The 15,640-nt window shown below is 51.1% G+C and overlaps 1 protein-coding gene across 2 annotated transcripts; it reads right to left on the bottom strand.

Annotated features, from left to right (window-relative positions):
• Positions 1-985: 985 nt before the first annotated feature.
• ERGIC3 (ERGIC and golgi 3) lies at positions 986-14,866 on the bottom strand. 2 transcript variants are annotated; one of them, XM_025000470.2, is made up of 14 exons: positions 14,745-14,866; positions 14,537-14,607; positions 14,336-14,423; positions 14,006-14,125; positions 8,916-9,009; positions 7,904-8,069; positions 7,700-7,757; positions 4,071-4,085; positions 3,366-3,397; positions 2,516-2,612; positions 2,375-2,439; positions 1,548-1,684; positions 1,416-1,471; positions 986-1,219 (listed from the first exon to the last, which is right to left on the bottom strand). In XM_025000470.2, exons 1-14 carry the CDS (start codon positions 14,830-14,832, stop codon positions 1,140-1,142), a joined length of 1,167 nt encoding a protein of 388 aa, XP_024856238.1. In that variant the 5' UTR covers positions 14,833-14,866; the 3' UTR covers positions 986-1,139.
• Between the last annotated feature and the right edge of the window lie 774 nt (positions 14,867-15,640).

The raw sequence follows: 15,640 nt of genomic DNA, 5'->3' as shown, positions 1-15,640 counted from the left end.
TCCCCTGGAGGTTAGGGTGGGAAATCAACCCTCCTCAAAAATCACACAAGCTGACGGGGTGGGCAGGGAGGTGCCCAGAGGAAACCCAGGATACTGTTAATAGGGGAAATGGTTCCTGGGTGACCAAAAAAACAGGACTCACTGAAGTTGACAACATCATCCACAATTTATAGACAAGTGCCCATCAATAACACGTCCAAGGTCACAGCTCGCCAGTGGCCAAGTCAGAGCTGGGTCTCATGTCCGTCTGCTTCAAGAAGTATTCTGGCCATTGCTCTACTTTGTTTCTCCCCCCTCTACTGTCTTACACTGAAACTCCCCAGCTTTTAAAATCCCTGGTTCCCTAGGCTGTGCAGTAGTGAGGTCTTACGACTGGTTCCCCACACGTCTGAAGGGCTCTGATGAAAAGCCCTGACGAGGCCCAGAGCCAAGGTCTAATGCTGGCCCTGGCAGCACCACTACCTTCCCTCCCTGTTTTTCAGTTCTGTGTCCACCCAGGGAATTGCAAAGGACCTGGCTGGACCCCCCTTGGACACCAGGAGCCAGGAGGGGCTTGGCATGGAGCAGGGTCATTAAGCAGGAGAGGATCAGGTGACTGTGCCCAGGGTGGCAGGGAGGGGCCCCAGCTTTAGCCACCACTAGGGGGGCAAGTCCCAGCCTGCACACAGGACCCGTAACCAATAGGGTCGGAAACTCACAAGCTTGGGACCTCCGGTGACTTGAAACTCATCCTGGAAAGTTCCATCTTAGCCCTGGGGCTGAACCCAAAAAGCCCGAAGACCACAGTGGGAGGACTGATGACAGGGCTGTGGAGTGGACATCAGTCTGGTTTGAATAAAGTCCTAATAAGCTGGGGATGTCCACATGGGGCTCCCAGAGCCACCTGCTCTGATCTGCTAGTCCTGACTGCCTTCAGTAAGTGGCTGCAATGAGGGGTTGTTCCCATACTCCAGCGAGACCCAAGAACCACACTGAGACCAGCGAGTATATCACAATCAATAGATTTACCAACAACCGGGAGCTGCAACTGCCTCTTTGAATGGGGTGGGGTGGGGGAGTAGGGTAAGAAGAGGCTGGGAAAATGACCCCAAAGTCAAAGAGAAACAGGAAAAAGAGGGGAGGAGTGGGGAGACAGACAACTACGTTGTCTTCCCTAGATCAATTTTCTTCTGGATGGCTCGAGCTGAGTGGTAGATGAGAGAGTCGATGAGTCCGGCCACTGGGGAGAGAGACAAAGGCTGGCACTGGCCCAGGTGGGCCCTTGGTTTGACCTCCGGGCCTTGTCACCTGACTGGCCAGGGGCCCTTCAAGTGCCCCTCCTCCCTCAACCAAAACCCGATTGGGCGGAGGGGGTGTCAAGCTTTCCACTCCCCACCACGCCCTCAACCCCAGACACACACCCCACAGCTTCTGACCTGTGAACATGCCCCCGATGATGGCGCACACGCCGGTCAGGAAGTGTGTGAAGGACCTGGCAAAAGGGCAGGGGAGGTCAGCAGGCACCCTGCTCCCTGCAGGCCCAGGCCCCTCCCTTCCCCAGCCCTCACCTGTGCTTCTCTGTCAACTTCACCATCATGGGCGAGAGCTCGTACAGCACGAAGACGCCGGGAAGCCCCTGATCGCCCATCAGCCCGTTGGCGACCTTCTCATGTCTAGTCACAGAGAACTGATTTGTCCTCAGCACCTGGCACAGGAGGGGAGACTGGACCAGGGCCAGGTCTGTGACCTGGCTCCCAACCCCGCAGTACTACCTGCTGTTCCGGGCCCTGGTTTGGCAGTGCCTTGACTGTGTGGAGGAGAAAGCGAGGCCCCGTGCTGGAATCAAACACCGCAAGGCCCGGGGACCACCTCAACGCCCTCGTGCAGCCTGACCATCCCCGCTTTCCCTCCAGTCACCAGCTCTTTACGGGTTACCAATCCCAGCTCCGCATGGTGGACCCTCTTAGCTGGGGAGAATAGCAACTCTTCAAAGCTGCACCGTGAACCCCGGGCAATGCTAGGCCTGGCATCCTCTCCACTCAGTCCTCACACATTCTACCCGTCTGCAGAGATGCGGCTCCACAGGCCACAGGAGAGACAGGAGGGAGGGGCATGGAAGGGTCAGCCTGGCTAGCCCCTGGCCCAGGGCAGACTGTGGGGGACAGAGAGGCGGACAGTGTACACGGGAGGAGTGGACGGCAAGTAGAAAAAGTGCTCTGAAATCTGACAGCCTGGGGCCTGAGCTCTAGCTATGGGGCAAATCACCCAGCCCCCTCCGAGCCTCAGCCTGTCACCCATCATATGGGGTAAGAGCAGGACGTCACTTCCCAGGTTGAAGGAATTCACGGGCTTGGCACCAGAGGGTGCCCTGAAGTCTGGGCCCCCTCGGACTCACCTCTCCGTCTACCTTCATGTACACTGTGGGCACCACCTTCACAAAATACTGAAACATCATGGAGGCTGTGGGGAGAAGAGGGCACTGGGCGTGGGTGCGAGCAGGGCTTGGGCCGCTGGGGGCTACCTCCCGGGCTGGTACCTTGGGGTGCCGTGACATTGGTGTGGTCCAGGGGGTTCACAATGCCCGGGTAGTCCTCCCCAAATGACAGGTGCCGGATGTAGTGGGTCATGTTGATCTGCAAGCAACACCAGCCCTGGGCCTCCGAGCACCTGAGGCCCCAACAGGCCCCACCCTCTCAAAGGCTTTTCACACAGGGGCACCTGGGTCTGGGGAGTGGGTGTGCGGAGATGGGTCTTCCCTTGGAGAACCTGCCTGAGACAGACACTCCCAACCCCCACCTAGGAACTCCTTCCTCAGGGTCCTGGGGGCTCATGGGGCTGCAGAGTTTGAGGTTGTGGCTGCACCCACACGTGAGACAATCACAGCACACACTCTTGGTCGCCTAGGCTGAAGGGGCCCCGGATCTCCCAGCTCCCTCCCCTGTTCTGCTCCTGTTGAGTCAAACAGCCACTAGAGGGATCTTTTAAAAACTATGCAAATCTGATTCCATTATGACCCTGCTTGAAGTAGGCCAACAGCCTCCCACTGCTCAGGAAAGACACAGACTCCCCTGAATAGCACATGGCCTGTCAGCCCTCCAGGCTCATCCTCAACCAACCACACAGCCCTGTTTTTCCTCAGAAGTGCCCCCTGACCTCACTCCAGGCTCCCTCTGCCCGGATGCTCTTGTCCAAGCTCATCCCCCATCTCCAGCCTATGCAGGTCTCAGTTCAAAAGTCACAGCAGTGATCCTCACACTGCACCCTGTCAGACCGTGGTTCATTGTTCTGTATCTGCTCCCCCATCCCAGGATGTCTCTACAGAGAATGAAGGCAGCGACTAGGCCTCCACCTCCATCCACCCTCCATGGTTTCCACCTGGTACGTACGTTGTCGAGGCCGAAGCTCTGCAGGTCGTGGACTAGGAGAGAAGGAAGAAGGTGTCAGCAGGGGAGCAGGCTCTCCAGACCCTTGCTCGGGCCTCCCCACTCCTCCTGCTGGACCATGACCTGCCTGGCTCGTCTTCCACCCCTCAATCACTCACCAACCCGGCCCTGCTTGAGGGCAGCCAGAGTGCCTGCTGTGGGCCTGCATGAGAAGTGAGAGTTCATGCCCTCTACAGGGCCCACTTCTTCCCTCGCATGTGCAGGGAGCCCTTCATGGGCACCACTCCAGACCTCTGCTCCCACCAAGGCCCGAGGCCCTGCAACTCAGGAGATAAAGCCCATTGACTCAGGTCTTTCAGGACTAGAGCCGATAGGCCAGTCACTGAACCCCAAAGCGAGGTGGGACTTAAGAATGTGGTCTAAATTCTTTCCAGGCCTCCTCTGCTCCCACCCTCAAGCCACCAAAGGGAGCCCAGCAGGCACCCTACACCTCCTGCTCCAGAACAAATTCCTCCTGCCCTTGAACCCTGATCCCTCCCGCTACAAGGAACCCCAGCTAATGGATACACTTACCGCTAGTTATAGTCACCCAGCCGTCAGGCCAGAGAAGGCCCCCCACCCAGGCCCACCCACACCCACCCCTCTTCTTGGGAGGACAGGCTGCCCCAGAAATGAGGGCTTGGCTTCCCTGGGGGTAGGGCCACTTACTCTCCACAGCGTGTACTGCAGCATGGGGGAGAGAAGGAGAGAGAAGGGAGGAAGAGAAAAAAGATTCAAAGCTTCACAGTGAGAACCACAGAGCTGGACACATGGTAGAAGGGAGGACCAGATGTTCCTGCCTCAGTAGCGGGGTCTGGACTCAGCTAACAGGCCTCCTCCCAGTCCCCTCCCCTGGCCAGAGAAGAGTGCAAGGGGGCTTGGGCAGAACTGTGGTCGCCTAGGAAGAACAAAAGACCTAGAGCCCAGAGGGTCACTTCCCTAGCTGTGTGACCTTGGGCAGGTCACGTATTCTCTCTGAGCCTTGGTGCCCTCTGAAGACCAGGTAGGATCTAAGATAAACTTTACAATCTCCCCTCTCCTCCCCTAAATCAACATGATGTCAGAAACTAGCTTCCAGGCCTTCAGTTCAGCCTCTGGCCTTGGGCATCTGTAGCTCTGTGTTTCGAATATCCCTCGAGGGTATGGCGGACCCTTTGCCCTGGGCTCCCTGCTCTGACAACAGCCAGACGGAGAGGCAGAGATGGGTCACCTCTCACTGAGTGCCCACAGGCCCTATGCCCACAGAGCCACATTAATCATCTTCCTACAACCCCAGTGAGACCACCTTCCCTGGCCCCTCCAGATGCACCTGCCTGCCCCAACGTTCAGGCGCATCCCTGCAGACCGCTGTGAAGACCAGCGAGGCCATCTTCACCAAGCCCGTTACTTCTGTCCTTTGTTACCAGGCAGCTCAGGACTGCCGGGTCATCTCTTCCCTGGACTCTTACCACCATGTGGCTCTGTATGTCCTCGAGTACAATCCTGACTCCCATCCCTTCTAGGTCCTTCCACACGCCCTGTTACTCATCAGCAAAACCCCAACATCTCCAACCTCCACACCTCCCTCCTGCTCACACTTTGGCCACAGCCTGGCTTGCCCTTGCAGCCCCCAAGCAGTGACTCCTTCTCTCCCACACCTGTCCTCCTTCCTGGCCTAACAGAGGTCCTCCTTGCTCCTCAATGCCATTTCTAGATCACTTCATTTCCCTTGATTTTCCCTAAAAATCTCAGGTCTGCAGCTCATGGCACTGCACCACCTTCCATCCCCATTTGTTTGAATCGCCTGGAAACCCACACAGAACCACCAGTCAGTTCTCTCACACTGGCGCCCGAGAGTTTTGGCCACTCGCTGTCACACTGTCTTAGACAATGGCCCTGTCACAACTCCTGATGATTTCCATGTCACTCTGCTGCCAACTGACCTGTACCTATGCAGGTCCGCCTTCCCTCCTGTTGCCAAATTGGGACTTTCTACACCTCTAAGGCATTACATTGTCTTCCTTTTCCTTCTCAAGGACTTCACTCCAGCAAATGTCCCTCTCGGCTACAGGGCATCACTTCTGTTCTCTCCACTAGGCAATTTCCGACAGCATGTTGACACATGGCTATACCACACGTCTTACAAAACTCCCGCCTGACTTCCATTCTCTCCAGCGACGGGCCCCTCTCCCCTTCCCCTTGAGAGCAAGCCCCACAAGGGCTGCCTCTGTTCACCGCCTGCAGCTCCTCTCACACGCCCTCCTGAACCACGCAGTGGGTGCTTCCCGGCCCAAACTACTCTGTTCGGGTCACAATGACCACTGCCGCATTAGACACACCACGGTCATTCTACCTGACATCCAGAAGCACCCGACAGAGTTCTGGAGACACATCCGCCCCTTAGCTTTCAGGATATCACTCTCCGGGTCACACTCTCACCTCCCCAGTGTCTCCGCTGCTGCTTCCTTCTGTCCTCTAATTTCGGGGGCCCGGCGCTTAGACCCCTGAACTCTCCTCCTCTACATCTACCCTCACCTCCATCTGAAAGGTGACTCATCCAGTCTCATGGTTTTAAACACACAGATGACTCCAACATGTGTATCCCTAGGCCAGACCTCTCTCCTGAACTCCAGACTTGGAGTGGCCAATTGCTTACTTGACATCTGGGGTGATATCCCATTGGTCTGAAAATATCAAAGGCGGCTTCATGTTCTCACTCCAACCGTCTAAACCTGTTCCTCTAAGCCTCCCCTTCTCACTAAATAGTAACTTCATCCTACAGAGTCATCTTTACTCCTCTTTTCCTCACCTTCTCATCTGTTGGCAACCCCTCTCAGCTCTACCTTTGAAATATCCACGGTCACTTCTCACCACCTCCACCCCCACTCCAGCCCAGCCCCCAAAATCGGGTGCCTTGACTGATCACTGCGACAGCCTCCTAACTGGCCTCTCTTGCCCACTCTGCCCCCTCACCCACAACCCACCAGTCTCCTTAACGAAGCAAAATGCTGCCTGTCAGAGTTAAGTCAAAGTTAAGTCAGATCACATGAAACTTCCTCAGAGCCCTACAACGCCCTCCCATCTCACGCAAAGTAAAAGCCCAAGTCCCTGCAATGCCCTCCCGGGCCCTACACGACAGGGCCCTGTTACCTCCCTCACCTTATTTCCTAACCATGCAGCTCAGCTCACCGTGCTCCAGTCACCCTAACTTCCTCCCTGCACCCTGAGTTCACCAAGCGCATTCCTGCATTCGCTATTCTAGGGATTTGCATTCGCTATTCTATTTGAGAAGGAAATGGCAACCCACTCCAGTACTCTTGCCTAGAAAATTCCATGGATGGAGGAGCCTGATGGGCTACAGTCCATGGGGTCACAAAGAGTCAAACACGACTGAGTGACTTCACTCACTCATTCTATTTGAAACACTTCCCCACAGTCATCCACATGGCCAGGCCCTGTACTCACTTCAGATCTTCACTCAGATGTTACCCATCAGTCTTCCCTGACATCCTCCATGGAACAGCACACACACATACCATCTCACCCAAGCCTCTCACGTCAATCATTCTTATCCTGGCTTTATTGGGTTTGAGTTGCTTAAATACATTCTTGATATACCATATCTTTATATGTACTTGTTGACTGTCTCTTTCTTTACTAGAATGTTCTGAGGGCAGGGATTTTGTTTGGATTGCTGCTGTATCCTTAGCACCTGGACTAGCACATGACAAGACAATCACGATAGGTGATTACTAAGCATCTAGTGAATGAATGAATGAAAAAAGGAATGAGAATAAATCTCCATTTATTCATCCTTGTGAACAACACTGTAAGGCAAGTACTATTTCAGGCCCATTTTACAGAAGAAGAAACCAAGTAGAGCTCAATATGTCCCAATTCAACACAGCCTGAGAGCGGCAGAACCTGGGTTCCAAACCGGCTCTGCTTCCGTCAAAGTCTCACACGCGGGTTACTTGACGCTGGGGCTGCCACTGGAACAAGTACCTACCACACGCCAGGTTCCCTGCTGTCATCTTAAACCTGCCCAAACAGCGTAGGAGATAAGTACTATCATCACCACTTTAGAAAGGAGGAAACTGAAGCTAAAAAAGTAAAGGAACTTTCCCAAAGTTGCAGATAACCTGGAAGGTCTAAGACTGAACTCTGAAGCCAGTCTGGCTCCTTGGCGTGTGCCCTTAACCGTTTACCAAACCACTGCCCTGAGACGAGGCTCTGCTCTGGGCCAAGACAGAAGTGCATCAGGCAGGGGAAGGGGCCCTCCAACTCCCCAGGTGTGCCGGCTGCTCTGGGGCGCTTACCGTGCACGTGGGACTGCTGGAAGCTCTTCCCGGGGGCAAAGTGGAAGTTTCCGGCCACCTGGGGGGAGATGCCCGCTCATCCTCCAGCGTTTCCTCCTTTCCCTTTGTCCTTTGTCCCCTGAGGGCAAGTGTGCCCTCGAGTCACAGTGGACTGGGGCCCACCCACAGCCCAGCTGGCCTGTCCCGCCTCGGGTCCTCCTGTACCTTGTTGACCTCCAGGAAGCCGTACACCTGGCAGCCTTCGTTCTTCTGCTCCTGCATTTTCTGGCTGAAGCCCTCCCGCCGGCACTGCTCAATGGTGTCCGGGTTCTTGAAGGCCCAGCCTCGACGGCGATATGCCTCCCGCACGTCCTCACAGGAGTTACAGCACCTGAAGAGGGGAGGTGTGGGGGGAGCGTCAGAGAGGCACCCGAAAAGTGCTGGCACCTTGGGAAACAAGGCAGTGCCGCCCACTAACAAAGCCTCCCCCAGCCTCATCTTTGATCATCCAGCGTCCTCCAGGTATGTTTCCTCAGCGGCAGCAGGGCTGTTGAAACATACATACTCCCATTCTGTTTGGGGTGATGAGAAGTTTTAGACCGGATCATGGTGATGGCCACACAGGGCTATGCATGTAGTTATCACTACCAGAAGGCACATATGAAAACAGTCAAAATGGTACATTTCATGTCACGTATATTTTACCTCAATTAAAAAAAAGATTGTAAATGCATACTCCCAGGCTCTACCCTAGACCTGCTGAACCAGGGGTCTCTCAGGGGTCAGGGCCTGAGAAACAAAACAGCAGCTGCCACATAAGGAAGGCTTAAGAGCCCGGGCTGAGCCTTCCAATCTCAGTGCCGTACATAGAAAATACATTTATTCCCTAGGTAAGTCTTCTGAGAAAGGCGTCCTTTTCACCCCCTTCACAAGGATTATGTAGTTTGGCCCAAGGACACATAGGTGGAACCCAGGCAGCTGGACTCCAGAGACTACCACTGAGCCAGAACAAGGATCACTTTGACCTCGTCCCCAGCTCTTAAGCCTGACACCTGACCTGGGATCAGTGATCAGGGCACATAGCCCATGCCATCTAAATTCTTGGCCAAGACCACCACACACACACACACACACACACACACACGGCATCCAACAGAGGCTGGGGATGACTGACAAAAAGCACCTGATGGGAGCCCTGCTCCCCACCCCCCAGCTTGACCCCCTGACCCTGGCTCACTTGATGTCTTCCATCTCAGCACCATAGCAGCTCTCACAGCGATCAGGGTCCAGGGAATCAGGGTCAAACACCTTCACCTCGACTTTCCCGAGCTCTAAGGGGAAGGCAAGAGGCAGGGCCATGAGCCAGGGGCAGGCGCAGTGAAATCGCTACCCCTAACCCTCGCATGGACTTCCCTGGTGGCTTAGACAGTAAAGAATCTGCCTGCAATGAGGGAGACCTGGGTTTGATGCCTGGGTTAGGCAGATCCCCTGGAGGAGGGCATGGCAACCCACTTCAGTATTATTGCCTAGAGAATCCACATGGACAGAGGAGCCTAGAGGGCTATAGTCCGTGGGATGACAAAGAGTCAGACATGGCTAAGTGACTAGGCACAGCACAACCCTTGCATGGGCCCTCTGGCCTGTGGCTTAGGAATAATAAACATTGTAATACCTAATATTTACATAATGCATACTATGTATGTGTCAGACACTAAGCATTTCCACACATGTTGTATTTCTTTTAATAAAAGGTAATAGCAATAAAACAATAAAGTGAATACCAAAGATTAGCTGAATACAGGTCGCTGTACTTTACACAGTCTCTTTTCAACCCCACACGACTCTGTGAAGGTGGAGGTTACTACCCCCACAGTACTGAGAAGGTGCTGAGGCTCAGAGTGAAAAGTGATTTTGCCAATGCAACACTGTAAGCGGCAGAGTTCAGCGCTGAACCCCAAGTGTAAGCCCCTAACCCCTCGCCCTGGTGCCTCTCAGACTGCTCTCTCTGCACCTGGCTCCCCGCCTTTAACTACCTCACTGTAACTGGCGGTTTCAATATTCAGAACCCTGACTTCTAGTCCTCCAGTAATCTTTTTATTTTTGTCAACCATCCTCAACCAGCCATTTCCATACTCAGTTACTACCAGTGGTCACAAACCTTCCAGAATTCAATGTCATAATCCCAATCTTAAATCTTATCTTCTTTTCCCAGCTCACTCTCTCTGGTACCCAGAAGCCACCGATTCTTTGTTACCAATATCACCCCTTCATACTCTCACTTCCCTCTTTATTTAAGTTCTATGGTTCAAATGGGTAATGAACTACCTCCTTATTAAATGGTGCTGGAAAAAACAGATATTCAATGCAAAAGAAGGAAATCACACCCCTATTTTACACCACTTGCAAAAATTAACTCAAAATGGATTAAAGACTTAAATGTAAAACTTGATACTGCAAAACTCCTAGGAAGAAAACATAGGGAAAGAACTCCTTGATACTGGTCTTGGCAATGATTTTTTGGATACAACACGAAAAGCACAAGCAACAAAAGCAAAAAGAAATAAGTGCTACTACATCAAAAGAAACAGCTTCTGCACAGCAAACAAACTATTAACAAAATGAAAGGGCAACCTATGGAACAAAGGAAATATTTACAAAAGATATCTCTGATAAGGGATATCAAAAACATTGGAGGAACTGATATAACTCAATAGCAAAAAACCCAATTTGTCCAATTAAAAATGGGCAAAGGAGTTGAATAAACATTTTTCAAAAGAAGACATACAGATGGTCAACAGGGACACAAAAAGGTGCTCAACGTTACTCATCATCGGGGAAATGCAAATCAAAACCACTAGGTATCACCTCACATCTGTTAGAATGGCTATTATTGGAAAAAACAAAAACAAAAAATAAAATAACATTGTCGACAAAGCAGAGAAAAGGGAACCCTTGTGCACTGTTAGTGGGAGTGCAAATTGGTATAGCCATTATGGCATCCGGTCCCACCACTTCATGGGAAATAGATGGGGAAACAGTGGAAACAGTGTCAGACTATTTTTCTGGGCTCCAAAATCACTGCAGATGGTGACTGCAGCCATGAAATTAAAAGACGCTTACTCCTTGGAAGGAAAGTTATGACCAAGCTAGATAGCATATTAAAAAGCAGAGACATTACTTTGCCAACAAAGGTCCGTCTAGTCAAGGCTATGGTTTTTCCAGTGGTCACGTATGGATGTGAGAGTTGGACTGTGAAGAAGGCTGAGCGCCGAAGAATTGATGCTTTTGAACTGTGGTGTTGGAGAAGACTCTTGAGAGTCCCTTGGACTGCAAGGAGATCCAACCAGTCCATTCTGAAGGAGATCAGCCCTGGGATTTCTTTGGAAGGAATGATGCTGAAGCTGAAACTCCAGTACTTTGGCCACCTCATGCGAAGAGTTGACTCACTGGAAAAGACTCTGATGCTGGGAGGGATTGGGGGCAGGAGGAGAAGGGGACGCCAGAGGATGAGATGGCTGGATGGCATCACTGACTCGATGGACGTGAGTCTGAGTGAACTCCGGGAGTTGGTGATGGACAGGGAGGCCTGGCGTGCTGCGATTCATGGGGTTGCAAAGAGTCGGACACGACTGAGCGACTGATCTGATCTGATTATGGAAAACAATATGGAAGTCCTTCAAAAAATTAAAAATAGAATTGCCAGATGTCCCAGCAATCCCCATCTCTAGGTATATATACAAAAAAGAAAGAAAGAAATCACCATCTTGAAGAGATATCTGTAGCCCATGTTTACTGTAGTACTATCCACAATAATCAAGACGTGAAAACAACATGAGTCAATCAACAAATGAATGGATAAATAAACTGTGACTTGTGCACCTCTCTGTAAGTGTGTGTATGCATATATATATACACACACACATACTTATACACATACAGAGCTATATACATATATATGGTATATATATGTAATGTTCCAATATATATATAGGAATATATTGGAATATTATATATTCTGAACATCTTATGGAGAAACCTGAACAAAGTTTTTGCCCAAACCAATATATATTATGTATATGTATACGTGGGTGTGTGTGCTTAGTCATTCAGTCACGTCCAACTCTTTGTGACTCCATGGACTGTAGCCCACCAAGCTCCTCTGTTCACAGAATTTTCCAGGCAAGGACAATGGAGTGGTTGCCATTGCTTCCTCTAGGGGATCTTTCTGACTGAAGGATCGAACCTGTGTCTCTTGTGTCTCTTGTATTGGCAGGTGGATTCTTTACCATTGGGCCACCTGGGAAGCTCTGTATGTGTATATATTGGAATATTATTCAGCCATTAAAAAGAAGAATATCCTACCATTTTCAACAACATGGATGAACCTGAGGATATTATATTAAGTGAAATAAGTGAGACAGAGAAAGACAAATACTGTTATGGTCTCATTTACATATAATCTAAAAATAACAAATTCATAGAAAGACAGTAGATTGTTGGCTGCCAGGGGTTCAGGGGTAGGGAAAATGGGGAAATGTTGGTCAAAGGGCACAGACTTTCACTTATAAGATGAATAAGTTCTGGGGATCTAACAGCATGGGGACTATAGTTAATGATGTTGTAAACTTGAAAGTTGCTAAGAGTAGATCTTAAATGTTCTCACCTCATATACAAAAAAGGTAACTGTGAGGTAATGGCTGTTACCCTACTACGGTAATCATCTTACAATATATATGTATGTAAATCATCATGAACTTACATGATGCTACATTCCAAGTACACAGCCACAAAGCTGGAAAAAAAATCTCTAGTCCGCTGCTGTAATTCTTCTCTTGCACACAAGCACAAGTCACTTGTTCCTCTCTCCCCTCATTGTATAAGAATATCAAAACCCACCTTCCAGCTGAGTTCAACTCTCTGTGCCTACTTCTTCCTGTGCCTCCCTTAAGACTGCCTGGCAATCCTACTTCCTTTCACTAATGCCTTTCACTCTTCCATTCTCTGAGATGACTAATTTATATCTTTTCCTCTCTCCTTAGGCTTCCAAAATCCCTTCCCCTTTCTCCACTCTCAGCTAATGACCTTGCTTTCAATCTCCACTAAAAAGACAGAAGCAACAGGACCTGGCTAAATCTCAACACCAAACCAACCAACCCACATGCACTCTCTTCCAGTCCCCACCCCACTTTTCTGCTTTCTCTTACAGCTAAACTCCCGGAAGGGTTATCTATACTTGATGTCTCCATTTCCTTTTCTGCTCTGTAATTAGATTTTCATCCCCAACAGTATCAAAACTATTCTATTCAGTTTCCAGTGACCTCCATGTTGCCAACTGCAATGGTCAGAACAACCCAACCAAGCTGCTCCCAAATTCCTGACCCACAGAAACTGACAAAAACAAATGTTTGTTAAATTAAATCACTAACTTTTGGGGCTACTTGTTACACAGTAGTGGAGATATATATATTCCCCCACCCATACACAAAAGTCCTCTTCCTTCTCTGGTCATTAAATCATTCACTCACTCAGACCAAAGCCTTGGAATCGACCTTGACTCCATATCCAATCCTAAAGCAAATTCTATTTGTTTTACTGGTGTTCAACATTTGAATGAACAAATGATAAAGCTGACCAACAAAGCAATCTCTAAGGTGTGAAAAAATCAGAGCTTTCAGGAAGGTTTTGTTATGGAGGGAAACTGAGTTAATGGAGGCACTGGGAGGACACAGAGAAAAGAAAGGAAGCTAAAAGTGAACAACACTCTGAACTAGGCATTATACATGTATTACTTCATTTGATCCTGCAATTCCATGTGGTAGGTACAACTGTTTATCACCATTTTAAGAGCCAAGGGCACGGACTGCAAAAGACAAAGCTACATCTGAACTCAGGCAATCTAATTCAAGGACAAAGACTTAAACTTAAGCCTTCCTGCATTCCAAGAGGGAAGAGCATTATGGGCTGAAGTCAGTCTGTGGGACAGGGAAGTAGACAGCCAGAGAAGCCTGGGTCCACCTACAGGAGTTCCGCCAAGGCACATAGGACTCATCCTCCGACTTCTGTTACTAAACCACAATAGGCAGGGATTCGGGACCTTAGAATGACAGCCACGTAGAGTACTCTCCTCAATACACAGAGGCTAAAAAGCCAGCATTTCAGCCCACCCTGACTCTTAATAGCTGGGGGACCCTTGGAAAGCCACTTGACTCCTCTGGGTCCTAGATGCTTCACGTATCACTGAGTCAGTCACAGCCCACTTGCCAGAAGGTAGGGCTTGGGCATGTCCAGCTCTGGGATTTGAGATCTGGCCTCTTCCCCCCAAGTTACCATGACGCTCTGCCTCTGAGCTCACGGGAAAGCCATCCTTATCAAGCCGTTTTTTGAACAGGTTGTGCTCCACATCCAGCTGCTGCTCCCCAGCCACATCCATGGCATCGATGCTCAGATCTGGAAGCAGGAGGTCAGGGTAAAGGGCTGTGTCCTAAGGGTAAGGGTTTTGGAGAGTAAGGGGACGCTGAGCTTGTTTTGGGGCGGCAGTGGACTAGGGGAAGGAGGCTCTCCTGGAGTCCAGTCCAGAACCTAAGGCTGGAGCTGTGAACCTGGAAGCCATCTGAGAACCTTGGGGCTTGCCATTCCCACCCATGGTGAGGTACTCACAAGCACAAGGCATGTGCGGAAAGAGCACATTGATGTTGATCTTCAGTTTATCCCCCCGTGACTTGTCCACGTAGAGTTCAGGATGCACCTGGGGCAGGACTACCTTAGTAAGATTTCACCTCAACCCTCTCTTGCCCCATTCCATAAGCTCCTACCACTATAATGCCAAGCCCCGCCCACCTACTAGGCCCCGCCCCTTACCTCTGTGGTGAGGTAATACTGCAGCTCTGACAGGAACAATAGTAGCATAAGAAGGCCACTGACAATGGTCACTGCAGGGCAGGGAGCGAGGGTCAGAATGGCCTCTGTCCCTCTCCCTCTGCCCCCGGCAGGCCGGACAGGTTCCAAGCGCCCCGGCCAACCTCCAGGACACCCCACTCCCCGCGACCCCGACCCCGCCACGCCCTACCCGTGGCGCCCCCGCAGGTCTTGACCCGGAAGTCCTCCAGAGTCTTGGGATAGGCATCGAACTGCTTCAGCTTCCCCAGCGCCTCCATGGGGACCAGCCGGAAAGGGGAAGCCAGAGGGCCCGCCCCGGCAGCCTCCCGCTTCCGGCCCGGAGCTTGGGCCACGCCCCCTCTTTTCGCACGCAGGCGCAGCAATGCCCACGCTTGGCCCCACCCCTTGCTGCGTTCTCACTCAGGCCGCCCCGCCCACCTGTGCTGCTCCTGCCTTTGGCGGCTGGAATGGGCTCCCGTGGGGTGGTTGAGGGGGTGAAGAAATAAGAGGTTAGGTTTTCTGTGGAGCAGAGTGCCTGGAAGAGGACTCCACCGGATAGACACAGTAATAGCAGCATTCGCTTGCCTTGTGCCCGGAGCTGCACCTCGAGTTTCACATCAGACTCTTGGAACCTCCTAGAACAGTGGTTTTCACAGTGTCCTCAATGGGCAGCCTCATTATCATCTGAAATTGGTTAGGAATGCACACTATTGTGCCCTGACACAAACCTACTGATCAGAAACTCTAGGAATGACTCCCAGGCGATTTCCTGCAGTTACAGCTTGAGAGTCACCTCTGTAAAGTCGGTGTGACTTTTATATCCATTTTTCTCAAGGATAAACTGTGGCCGTGGAAAAGCTAAGTAACTTACCCTGTGTGTGTGTGTGTGTGTGTTGCTCAGTAGTGTCTGACTCTTTGCTTTCCCATAAGCTATAGCCCGCCAGGCTCCTCTGTTCTTGGGATTCTCTCAGTTCAGTTCAGTTCAGTTCAGTCGCTCAGTCGTGTCCGACTCTTTTCGACCTCATGAATTGCAGCACTCCAGGCCTCCCTGTCCATCACCAACTCCCAGAGTTCACTCAGACTCAC

The sequence above is a fragment of the Bos taurus genome, chromosome 13 (genome assembly GCF_002263795.3).
Source record: "Bos taurus isolate L1 Dominette 01449 registration number 42190680 breed Hereford chromosome 13, ARS-UCD2.0, whole genome shotgun sequence".
NCBI classification, from domain to species: domain Eukaryota; kingdom Metazoa; phylum Chordata; class Mammalia; order Artiodactyla; family Bovidae; genus Bos; species Bos taurus.
This window is presented reverse-complemented; position numbering and strand designations above follow the sequence as displayed.

What these genes read in the sequence shown, in the direction of transcription:
- ERGIC3 (XM_025000470.2), bottom strand. Translation starts at nt 14,832, where the DNA reads ATGGAGGCGCTGGGGAAGCTGAAGCAGTTCGATGCCTATCCCAAGACT. An exon ending in GACCTGCGGGGGCGCCACGG is followed by an intron (nt 14,608 to 14,744) that starts GTAGGGCGTGGC and finishes CCTGCCCTGCAG; the next exon opens with TGACCATTGTCAGTGGCCTT. An exon ending in CATCGGGGGCATGTTCACAG is followed by an intron (nt 1,220 to 1,415) that starts GTCAGAAGCTGT and finishes CTCTCTCCCCAG; the next exon opens with TGGCCGGACTCATCGACTCT.